At 37.2% G+C, this 12,909-nt stretch overlaps 1 protein-coding gene across 4 annotated transcripts; it reads left to right on the top strand.

The window, feature by feature from the left end:
• The first annotated feature begins 303 nt into the window (after nt 1–303).
• lhx9 (LIM homeobox 9) lies at nt 304–12,580 on the top strand. Of its 4 annotated transcripts, XM_010901900.3 has the most exons (6): nt 304–519; nt 3,811–4,035; nt 5,102–5,304; nt 5,798–6,156; nt 8,411–8,610; nt 9,226–11,769. In XM_010901900.3, exons 2-6 carry the CDS (start codon nt 3,853–3,855, stop codon nt 9,478–9,480), a joined length of 1,200 nt encoding a protein of 399 aa, XP_010900202.1. In that variant the 5' UTR covers nt 304–519; nt 3,811–3,852; the 3' UTR covers nt 9,481–11,769. The 4 variants fall into 4 exon arrangements, with proteins under 4 accessions (XP_010900202.1, XP_010900203.1, XP_010900204.1 ...); XM_010901901.3 differs by lacking the exon at nt 304–519 and having other exon boundaries at nt 1,208–4,035; nt 5,801–6,156; XM_010901902.3 differs by lacking the exons at nt 304–519; nt 9,226–11,769 and adding an exon at nt 11,790–12,580 and having other exon boundaries at nt 1,209–4,035.
• Nucleotides 12,581–12,909: the final 329 nt, after the last annotated feature.

Here is a 12,909-nt window from a genome sequence, read left to right as displayed (position 1 = left end):
GTTATTATGGTCACACGTAGAACTATCCCCTTTCCCTTGAAATTCGCGATATTTCGTTTCAATGTTTTATAATATTATTACATAATTACAGGTTTTGGGCTATGAAAACATAGATTAAGATTCCTAATAATCTACTCAATTTAGTAACATTCAGTTGTTTCCTCTATAATGTTTCAGTCGTGATCTAGCCAGATATTGTTAATAAGCTGTGTATGTGTGCGTTCGTGCTTGTGCGTGCGTCTGTGCATCTCCCAGCGTTGGCTCGCGAGCTCTCATTATCCTTGTGTTTGAGAGGGTTTAGTGGAGGGAGTATAATATATATAAATATATTCTCGCCAAGCGGTGGGTTTGTTTTAATTGACACTCACTAGGACTACAAGAAACAAGGAACAACCCCCATCTACCGGCAGAATCTCTGCCATCCTCTCCTCATCCTTCTCTCCTCTTCTCTCTTCTATACAGCCCCGCCACCATCGCCAGGCTGACTTCCATACCAGGACGGCGCATTATCAGCTCTAGGTAACCTAAACTTTCGCAATAAATACACATTTTCGCACATTTATTCGATGGTGTATACAGTATATCTATTATTCATGCTTTTCGAAAAGTGAAAATTGAATTAAAATAACGTGCATAGCGGGTGGGAAAGATTGTGCAAGCTGTACGACTTTGCATTAAAGACAGACACCAAACGGTCAAACTGAGTGTTGAGATGGAATATATGGAATAATTGACGATATATACGGCCTTCTTTTATTCAAAATGAAACAAAAGTCAGCACTGAACCGCCCGTTCTATAGTTCAAATATGGCTATCTTATCTGTCATTGTTCGGAATGCAGTATGTTCATGGTCAACATTTAGTTAAAAAAACTGGTAAGAGTACTGTAAACTGCTGTGGTTAGGGGTGATTGTCAGCAAAGCCTCAATAGAATAGCAAAGAAGTGGAAAATTGAAAGATTACGAACACACAGTTAATGTGTCAGTTCTGAAATAACATGATATATTTCTGGGAATAAATATTATACACGTGTTAAATTTTGTTTATATTTGTTTGAAAAAAAAACTGAGATGGTTTGAGTATTGCATAGAGTTGTGTTGAATGGATTTAGGTAATATTGTTTTGTAAACTTGTATATCAGATTTGTTACTCCTAATAAAATACACTTGGAAAATATTTTAAGAAAAATGCAATGGATCATTTTACTCTAAAATAGAAACCAAAGCGTTTAGATATCTATACGTTGTCATTAGATATTTATTATTATGTCAGAGACATTATTATTGGTATTGTTGTAAACTGCATCATCAATGGACACGTTTTTAAAACATCTTATAGGCCTATAGCCGAAAATCACAAAATGTTGCAGCCAAATAAACTCCGTGGAAGAGAGTAAAGTTGTATTTCGATCCTGTTAAGTAAGTAAAATAAATAAATAAACGAAATCGGTTGATTTCCATTTCAGAGAGATGAACACTGGGAGTGCTTGTGCATGCACTGACACATTTTAATCCTTTTTTTTCCTCTCAGACGAAATGTCAATGCTGGAGGCAAGGGAGACTCGCATCTAAAGCCTATGAACATTTCGTATTCCTTATGAAGATGCACAATGCATAATACTAATAATAACATAGAATTTAACAAATACATTTCGGCATATATTTTGTTTATGCGTTTTATAAATAAGACGGCCCACCGTTTTCAATAACCTATGGGAACGCGTAATAAAGTGTAATGAACAATTTAATTTTACACTGAAGTTTTGAAATAAATGAATCGAGTATGGTGTCTTTTTTTAGCTCTCGGCGGTTGGTTGGACGAAACTGACAGAGCGCGAATTAACTTATTGGCCTATAGCACACCCGTCTTCCCCAAAGTTTAGACTTTTCTTGCAGTATTATAGTGGGGACCAATTAAATATACGAGTTCTGATCCCTTGGACAGAATGGAAATGTAACACATTTTAAAATGATTGGTGTTGGCGATAGGGTTGGAAGCGCACCTGCAACTCCATGGAGCTTTGGGAATGGTCCGGAGTTATCTTTTGTCCTCTGACAAAAAACCTTTAATTCTCCCAGACGTGTGTTTTATTGTCTGTCAGGCCTCGGCCAGGGCCTTGGGGATGAAATAAAACATACATTAGTTGTAAATAATATCAATTATATCCTCAACCACATGTTATCGCAACAAGAAATGTATTTAATTGATTTTAATATATTGGATTAAGCTATAAAATTGCAATGACGAAAATGTAAGATATTTTGCCAGTGGTAGTGTAATGAAAGCTGTCAGTGTATTGAGATACTTTGAGAATATAATGGTTCAACAGAGAGACGAGTTAGATGCTAAGGAGCAATCAGTGGCGAATAATTGTGTTGTTTACGGATAAATTGAAAGAGCATTGACCGGGCTATAAAATCAGTAATTACATTAATTTCACTGAAGGGAAGCATGTCAATATCACAATTTTTTTCATACTTCCTAGTATTAAGGCTTTTTAAATAAATTATCCTAATTCCTAATGCTCTAATATCGTTTTAGAATAGGTCGTTATTTTTTGCCATGTACTATTTGCGGCATCTATATCATGTTATATCATGACGCATACTAGGCCTGTGTGGTGTTTTGTAGGCTAAACTTGACATATTGACTATGATCATGTTTCACCATTCAATCTAACGGATTACTTTAGCTGCCTTCTCTCTATAACATATCCACTGCCCCGCCCTTACCCCAACACACACAAAAACAATCGCACGCACGCACGCACGCACACACAAACACACACACACAATGTTTTACCAGCAAACTGTAAAATATAATTTCAGACTCAAGTTAAAACAATCCTATACAGAATGTTGAATTTATTTTTATTATTGTAAACATCCTTGCTGAATTATTACACACAATATGCTTACAGGTAAAATACAATAACCTTCTGTGCACGGCGGCAAAACATACAAGATCAGAGGAAAAATATCACCTGCACATTACTCTGTTATATCCACTAAACGTTTCATACCAGTTAAAAGTTATCGAATCAAATTTATTAAATGACCAAACTGAAACCCCATGGGTTTATAACGTTTATAAAAAGCAAAAATAGTCTAAATTACAATTTAATATCCTGATACTAATATTATATTAATATCCATCTAATTAATTCCCACAAACAGCTTATGCAAATGTCACTAAACAGTATCGTGTCTTTAAGCTGCGATTTAGTAATGTCGTCTGTTAACTAAAACCTATAGAAAAGTAATGAAAATGTCAATACCCAAAGTGTCTCTTGCTCTCGCAGCCAGCATGCACGGAGGGTTTGAGGTGAGAGTGACAGCTCTTTGTTGGTGAATAGAAATCAGTGGCATAGAGAGAGGGGGCGACTCCTCCTACCAAATTATCCAAACTGGGCAGGCTTTTGCTCTCTTCACAAATAGGACACGGCTCTCCAACTCAGGCAGTCCTAATCTGACCTTCTAGCACACGGAACCCTATTACGAGAGATCGGTGGGACTGTCGAGAGACAAATACCTTATCTAAACTTTTGACATTCTAACCGTCCATCACCCTCCTTCTCATCATCATCTCCGCTGGATCAGCTGGACTATACTTTTTTTTGGGCAACAATAGATTATATTCTGAGGAGAGGAAAACAATTATTTCCTGCCTTGATTTCCCCGGTTCCTCGTCTCCTGACTTCACCGAATTGTAGGCCTAGTTTTTTTTTGCCAGTTTGCTTTGCACACTTGCAGGGAGTTAAGCTGAGCTGTGTGCCTCTTGTTGTGTGTGCGTGTGCTTGTCTCGCTGCAGAGCCATTCGGATGCTCTGAGCCTACGGGACGCAGAGTTGTATATGGAAGTTGTGGGTTGCAAGGCAGAAGCGAGCAGTTGCACATTGCGTCGTTCAGGAGCGGGAACCATGCTGTTCCACGGGATCTCGGGTGACCACATCCAGGGCATCATGGAGGAGATGGAAAGGAGATCCAAAACCGACTCACGCCTCGCCAAGAGCGTGCAGCTCAACGGACGGGAATCGGTAGGATAAAATTACTCGATGCAATGTTTTATTTTCTGCTTTTGTCCATCACGAAGTTTACCACTAAAATGGGCATAGGCCTTACTGTGTGAGCATGCAAAGACATACTTAAGGAAGCTGTAGTTGGTCGAATCTAGACTAGATGCAAGAAATAATCATTAAAAATTAACTATTGATGTTGGGGACGGATGGATTTACTAGGTTTATGTTCCCATGCCTAAACGAGCAAATAACATGCAGGCTTTGGCAAGTTTTCCTAGGTGTAAATGTAGTTATCATAGGCACTTTATTTACTTTACATGCACAAAATAAAAGTGACAATTATGACGCGCAATTTGTTAATTTGTAAAATAATAAATAATAATAATGATTATTTATTCATAATATATAATCAGTAGTTACAGAAAGCATATGCATATATAAGCTTGTATATTATTACCATCATACATATGTATAGAAGGTTAGATAATTATGATTATAATTATGATGCTGGTGAAGATTCTGATGATCATGATTTATTGTATTATATTACATGTTGTAATTTGTGGTTAGATTGTTTTACCAGTAGGCCACCGCTAAATTATAGTCGTGTGAAAATAAAGAAGCATATAGGCGTATGCCTACTTAGTGGCTGTCAATACAGATCATTTTAAATGTGCAATGAAGCGTCATTAATTATTCTTTGTCATTGTAATACATTTATGTATACAGGCTCCATTTGTTAGATAAGTTGAACGCAGTTACTCCCTTAACACAAAGGGCCCTGCATGTTGACACACTTTCGGCTCTGCAGGAATTTCCTGGGATTCGTTTTGCTTTTAAACTGAACTGTTAGGCCTAGATGTAGGCTACTTATGAAAATCTGATGATCGTTCTTTTTTCATTAATTTTTTTCAAGAAAACTTCAGTACACCAGATTAGGCCAATATGTAATTTTCAGAAATGTTAAAATTTTATCACACACAAAACAAACCCCACATGGCAAGTATTGCTATATAGGCATAACCGCAGGCGCAGGATATGAACCATGCATTTCCACATACATTTTTCCCTCATCTCCCTCCAGACGATGTCTTCAATGGGCACGGAGAAGCCTGCAGTGTGTGCCGGCTGCGGAGGCAAAATTTCGGACAGATATTACCTGCTCGCCGTGGACAAGCAGTGGCACCTGCGGTGCCTCAAATGCTGTGAATGTAAACAACATCTGGAATCAGAGCTCACGTGTTTCGCCAAAGATGGCAGCATCTACTGCAAGGAGGATTACTACAGGTAAGAAAACATTAGGTTATAAATGTTTGTTTTTCAAAAATATGGATTTTAATAAACGGGTGCGTGTCATACAAAATGTGGCGTCGTACAAATATTGTCACTACAGTATGTTTTTACTTACAAATATGCATATAACAGAAGCACAGTCTATCGTCATAATTATAGGCCTACGGTACATTTTAAACAGGATACGTTAAATTAATGAACAGAAGGTTTAAGCCCAAGATTTAAGTCAAACTGCGACTCATAATTAACCGAAAACACGGAAATAGAAATATCAAAGATTTCCGTGTTGCCGAAATATCAGGAGCAATTTGACATATCTTGACTAAACCGCAAAACCGAGATATTACTATAACTTTGCTCAAAACCGATGATGGTGGTTATGAAATTATAAGCAACTGCTTGAGAACTAATAATAAAAAAACTTAAACATGGACATGTTTATATTCAGTCCCCCAACATGTTTTTAAAAAATGCGTCCTTGTTCCAGAAGGTTCTCGGTGCAAAGGTGCGCGCGCTGCCACCTTGGAATCTCCGCTTCTGAGATGGTGATGCGAGCTCGAGACTCCGTGTACCACCTTAGCTGTTTCACGTGTACAACGTGCAATAAGACCCTGACCACCGGCGACCACTTCGGTATGAAGGACAGTCTGGTGTATTGTCGGATCCACTTTGAGACCGTAGCCCAGGGAGAGTACCCCCACCCTGGCCTCAACTATGCCGAGCTGGCGGCAAAAGGCGGAGGTCTTGCGCTGCCTTATTTCAATGGCACTGGGACGGCCCAGAAAGGAAGGCCTCGCAAGCGGAAGAGCCCTGCAATGGGAATAGACATCGCCAGCTATAATTCAGGTGAGGAGACGGAGGGGAGGAGAGGACTAATGTCTCTGTACTGTTTCGGAGGGGATGTTTTGGTTACGGCTAAAGTTTTATTTACACATACCAACATACGATGCACTCTAAACAGTTAATTTGATTGTGAATATTGACATGAAATCGAAAATTTGTCTTGCTCAGTATTTTTGTGTTTACGCCACATTAGCAAGTGTAACCACAAAAAAGGACAAGAAAGAAAAATGGTCCTCTAAACAACACAATGTTAATGCTTTGCAGTTGCTTCGTTTGGCTAGATCATATGTTATCAAAAAGATTAAAACCGTATCCCAGTTTGCCACTATATTGATTTAACACTCTAATTAGGTCGCCGAATGCGAAAATTGGGCAGTGGGCATGAACTTGAACCTTTGACCTATAAGCACGCGCAGGGGGTAACGGTGGTCTAATGTGTGTGCACGTAACACTACATGAAACGTCGCATTACGTTTGTCTTGAAAAATGTTGACCACCTTTCATAGACTACATTAAATAAAAAAACTGGCATTGAAAACAACGCATGTCATAATCCAACTAACCCCGCAGCGTCTCTTTTGTATTCGCTTTTTAGAATTATTTTCCGGATGAAAAAGTTTGTCTTTGTGTGCCAAGTTTACACTGTTCCCCATGAATGACGAGGAAAAGGGTAATTGGCGTGTTAATTGCTCAGCGTTCATTGAAAGTGACATAGGAATACCTGGCTTCCACTTCTGATCTCAGTAATACAGTACCTAAGTATTTGACTAGCAAGTTCAGAGACAGATCAAGGCTACAAAAACAATAATTAAAGAAATTACATCTTCTACATTCTATAGCCTATGTAAGATTTCCTGTCTAATTGAAAACATGCGATGCTTTTACGTCCTTTAATAGTGTATTTTAAGACTACGATTTTATGAAATTGTTGGCAAAGGAAGTTTGTACCAGTAACGACAGTTGTCATACTGTTTTTGTTCTGAAGAGTAGGCCTGTATTATTTCCAAAAATTTGCCCATATGCCTCCTTAATTTAGAATTTTTGGTCTCTTATTTGTATTAATGTTTGCTGTAGATTGTGTGAATTTTCCATATTTAAAGGACATGCAACTTGCATTTAATCCGTACCATTTTCTATAGCTTTCAATGAATCAAAAATTGCCTGTCTTTTACAGTCAGCACTTAGTCCCATGACCAGTTTGCAATATCATTCATTTGCTGCTCACCATGTTTCATTAGTGACCCCTGGTGGGTAGTTGTAGAACGTAACTATTGTGTTTTACATTTTAGTCATGCAGTGGTACAGAACTCCGGTCCTTGTGTACCCCCAATTTCACAAATGTTTGTTGTTGACCGGGACAAACATCCCCAATTCAACTCAATGAAAGCCTGACAATTATTTTACTCTTTGAGTCTGGTGTGCTTGTCTGGGGCTACAGTAAAATCGAGAACAGTTGGTGGAACTCATGGACTGAAGCGTGAGTTTAGAAGATGCTCTGGTTCCACACTCTAAATGCTATGCTAATATGCGGAGACCTCAGACGTAAAATTTTAAGTTATTATTTTATAACAGTGTCATGACATTATACTTAAGATGCACATCTGACATATGGAAAAGGTGTGTGAAATTACAAATGTGTCAGTTACAAGTTAGTGATGAAATAGGAGTTGTACTCCTGGCTATAACCAAAACTAATCTCCAAAACCTATGTCTATCACACAGACATACTAAAATCCTAGATTCACCTGCATGTATGTTCAGTTCTGAAGGAATTACACTGGAATTAGGACTATCCTGTAACAATCTAGTTCACATTTGTGAAACTGAACATAACTGTGATTAGCATGTGCAGAGGAAACAAATATCAAGCTACTGTTTTGAATATATTTACAGCCTTCTATTGACTTAAAAATACATGCATGCATACTTATATATATATATATATATATATGTATATATATATATATATATATATATATATATATATTATAATGATACATTATAATATAGGAGTAGAAATGCTGGAACAAATAGATTTGGCCGAGTTAAAGACATTGTTTGCCCTCATAACCTAATCATAAACTTGACTCTGAGGTTTTGAATATTTTTAACATCTTTCTTTTGGGGAGTGCTGCCAATCCTGTCTTCATGTGATTCTACTAAATCCAGAAGTACATTTTAAAAAATGTAATAGCATTGCACAAAATGTATTCCTTCATTTATTTTCAAACCTCCTCTTTCTCTTGCTCTTGGTCAGGTTGTAATGAGAATGATGGAGACCACCTGGACCGTGACCAGACCTACCCTCCCTCCCAGAAGACCAAACGCATGCGTACTTCCTTCAAGCACCACCAGCTTCGCACCATGAAGTCCTACTTTGCTATCAACCACAACCCTGACGCCAAGGACCTCAAACAGCTCGCCCAGAAGACAGGCCTCACCAAAAGAGTTCTACAGGTAAGCAGAATCCTTGGCCGTCCTCCTGGCCTCATAAGATTTTATCACTTGGTATCCTTCATTCTGTTGTCTGTTTTTTTATTTGACCATCAGTCCCATTCAGGTCCATTGAAATCATGTTTTTTGATTCTTTGGTTTTGTTCAAATGTTCCACTGGTTTTCTACGAATGTTGTGTTGTGTTAAATGTTTCTAGGCTCCTAGATGTACTGTATGAAGGAGGTTCAGTGTAGTGTTCAGGGTTTATAGACATATCTTGATCCACTAATCACTCCCAGTCTCCCTGGGTCAGTGGTGGCAGGAGTAACTTAAACCCCTATACACAGAGAGAGTGCACAAGTCTATAATGATCTTTTACAAATGAAAAACAACTCTCAGAGCTGGTCATTTCTCATTTGGGTTCTCCAAAATAAAGGCGTCAAAATCAGCAGTTTGTAGCTATTGTACTTTACCCCTTCTACTCTACGAAGAGAGTCAGGTAGTGGTAAACAGTGTGATGTCCAACAGATACATAACCATTTTACTTTATTAGAAAGAAAATACATTGATACTTTTTTTTTTGAAAAATACATCAGACAAACATAAAGTAAAAGACATTGGATTGGATTGGTTTGCAGGTATGGTTCCAAAACGCAAGAGCCAAATTCAGAAGGAACGTTTTGCGACAGGAGAATGGGGGTGTTGACAAGGCCGACGGCACGTCACTCCCTCCGCCCTCGTCCGACAGCGGCGCTCTGACGCCCCCCTCCAGCACGGCCACACTAACAGACCTGACCAATCCCTCTATCACTGTAGTGACCTCCGTCACATCTAGTATGGACAGCCATGATTCGGGGAGCCCCTCACAGACTACCTTGACAAATCTTTTCTAGCTCTACAACTCTAAGCTCCTGACTCCTTTTTGTTTTCCCCACCAATTAGAATTTTAATTTTTTTAAACAACACCTTTAAAGAAAAAAAGAGACACTTCCATGGATACAAGAAGTACTGTACGTACACAAGAAAAAACAACAGGAACAGCAACTACAACTACAGCAACATTTAAACAGGAGGACATTATTTTGATGTGTAGCATTTGCAACCGCTTGGCAGCTGAGTTTGTAGTGAACATATATAGTGATTGGTTTTGTTTAGAAAACATTTTAATTTGGACAACATTGAACATTTATGTAAGAAGTTCAAAAATCTTTGACAGATCTCAAATGCAACTATTTAAATGGGGAAATAATACTATTTGTACTTTATTTCTTACATTTTATTATTTTTCTTTGATATAGGCTAAATTGATCCGTCTCTGATAATTTATTTATCATTTACTGAAATAGAATTGAAAATTATTTATATTTGCCGTATAAATGTGTATACATACACTTTGTTGGAACTATCTTATTGGATTATTATATCGATTAGTCATTCTAATCTCTAAATTGCATCATATTCAAGAACCTAAAAATTACAACTCAAATGCCAGGTGGCTGCTATGACCTCAACATGCATTTTGTCTTGATACCTCAACTGTGATAACAAAAAATAATGAGAACAAAACAAATCTTTAATTCTGTACAGTGGTTACCGTTCAGAATGTAATACAGTTACATTAATATTCAAAATAATTCCTCAGTAGAAATCGGCAAGAGAAATTCTGATCGGGACACAGCAATGGGCAATATTTCAAATTATAGTTATTTTGATACATACATTTTACTAATCATTTGGCTTAATGTTAATTACCAACACACATGGAAACAGTACAGTAGGTAATTTAGGATTCAGTGTACCTGTAGTATTACTTTAAAAAAACAATTGCACATTGACAAAATACTGCCCAGTGAAAAGTGCATTATTATCATCATTATGTTGCTCAGGGGTAAAGATGGGTTGATTCTGAAAAAGGTAAGGAGGAGAGGAAGGTAAACAAAAGGTGATGTGGCAGATTAGATGTGTAGAGCGGACAGAAAATATTACAGTAACCTTAGAAAACTGGAAATGGTAAGACATGCAGCCATTGTGGGACAAAGAAATCATAATTCATCTCTTTTTGGCCATATTTATACTTTTGTTATGGACACTGGCCACTGAACAGACCAAAAACATGTTTCCTCTGGCTAAATTAAGAAACAGAATGAGAAAGAAAGGAGTTCTTACTGCGGGGTTAAAACACACATACATAAAAATATTCTGGGCCAGCTGTTTGAGGTCGTTGGCGTCGGGGTTGTGGTGGATAGCAAAGCAGGACTTAATGGTGCGAATTAAGAGAAACAAAGAAAGAAGTCCTTGCTGCGGGGTAAAACATTTTATTGTAATTGTCACAATTTGTTCTATTGTAGAACAAAGCGTTATTCTAAATCTACTTCATGAAGTAGATGCCTAACTCAGTTCTACTAGCTATGTGCCTTATGCTATAACTTGGAAGAAAGCTTGTGAACTTCAGGATTATATGTTTTGTTTGTTAACTGATTCACATCCTTTTGACGCCTCACTAGTTTTGTACTGTTTTGCATCTTATTTCTGAAGATCTTTTTATGGTGTATCCTGTTAAAAGGGGGCAGCGATGTCATTGAAAGCATTTGTGCACTCTTTCAGATATAGTTGGTTAATCCAATAATCTTATATTGATCTTCGTGTTAATAGTTGAGTACAGTAACTGTTCTATCAAGATTGTCCATGTTTTCCTGTTTCTTGATAAAGATGGTGTATAGAAACTATTTCCCCTTAAATATTTATGGACCAAACGGTTGTTATATATCTTATTAAATTTGTGTGAATAAAAATACTTTGCTTTAAATGAGTTTTATTTTTCATTACACTTGCCATTTTGTGTTGTTCCTTAGATACTATGTTTTATTTTTTTACTCACATCAACAAATGAAAAGGCATTCAATGATTGATTGACCAATTAAAACATTTGTACTTTCATTTTCTATTTGAATTTCCTATGTTATAGTGTTTATATTTTTAAAGTAATGCCCCATGGATTTGCACCTAAACCCTGTAGTCAAAAAATATTAACATTACTTTTTAATGCATGTATATTGCTATAAAAATTTGAAAAGGAAATGCTACAAAGCATATCATTGATTGATATATTTATGTAGAGCTAAGGTGAAGTAAAATTAAATGCAGACCCATAAAGCCAGGTTGCTCTGTAGTTAATATATTGTTACTCTATGATTTTTTTCAGGGAGAACAAATCTTGGGGCATTACAGCCAAACTTCCCGACGTTTGAAAATTCCCTAAAGTATTAAGAGAAGGGGAAAACATTGATCGGAATTCCTCACCAATGAAGACAAAGACAATATTAGGATAAGATTATAGAATATTGGCAGAAAAAAAATCACATAAACGAAACATGTTTTAGTCATAAAATGTACAAGAACAAACAATAATTTAAACGTTTTTCCTTGAATGTTTGAGACCAACTATGAAGGAGAATACAGTGTGTGATTAGTGATATTATTGTGCTCTTTGTATTGGAATACCATTCACACACAGTGGAATGAAGTTGTATAGTAATGGCGCTGTAATATAGCAGAGCAGCCTGGCAGCAAAGGGGTCAACAGTGGGATTGAAAGACAGCAGACATAAAACAACACTAAAGGACAAACACATTCACACTTCTTCTGCACTCCCTTCCTTTACCCAACATACTCCCCCTTAACCTCAACAGAACCAGCTTGCTGTATAAAAAATACATTATTTTGTCACAAATGTCATTTTGTAAACACATGGCCTCCTTATAACTCTGCAGCAGGATGCCCATCAAACGGGCTGATGTAGATGACTACAGAATTGGCGTTTTGCCATCTGGCTGCACTGAGGAAAAGAGGAAGTAACACAACAAAAGATGAAAAAGACTCCCATTTTGCATGCACTTCATCATCTTGTTAACATTATCTTTGAGATATTTTGTTTGATGCATTGTATTCGTATCATTTGTTGTCAGCTTTAAAATAAACCCTATGAAAATCCTGTTCCTGTTCCTAATGATGCCCGTATAGATCCTTATGGTGGAAAATACAATGTCTTTGTGAGGGCATGGATGGAATGACCGAATATGTTAATCTTATTCATACAGGACATTCAGCTTACTAAGGACAATATAAACTATACAATTATTATTAGTCAATATAAATATTGAGGTTGTACTTTGGGTCTTGGTTAGCATGCAGTGTTACTTTTAAATACAATGCCAGTACTGTAGGGTAGACCAGCGCCTGGAACATTTCTCTGAGAAAGGCAGTTAATTCTAACTGCTCCCAGGTAGTTGGGCTAAATTATGTTCTCAGTCAGCTGACCTGGT

The sequence above is a fragment of the Esox lucius genome, chromosome 8 (genome assembly GCF_011004845.1).
Source record: "Esox lucius isolate fEsoLuc1 chromosome 8, fEsoLuc1.pri, whole genome shotgun sequence".
In the NCBI taxonomy this organism is placed as follows: Eukaryota; Metazoa; Chordata; class Actinopteri; order Esociformes; family Esocidae; genus Esox; species Esox lucius.
Note: the sequence above shows the minus strand (reverse complement) of the source record. Positions and strands in the feature narration are given on the sequence as shown.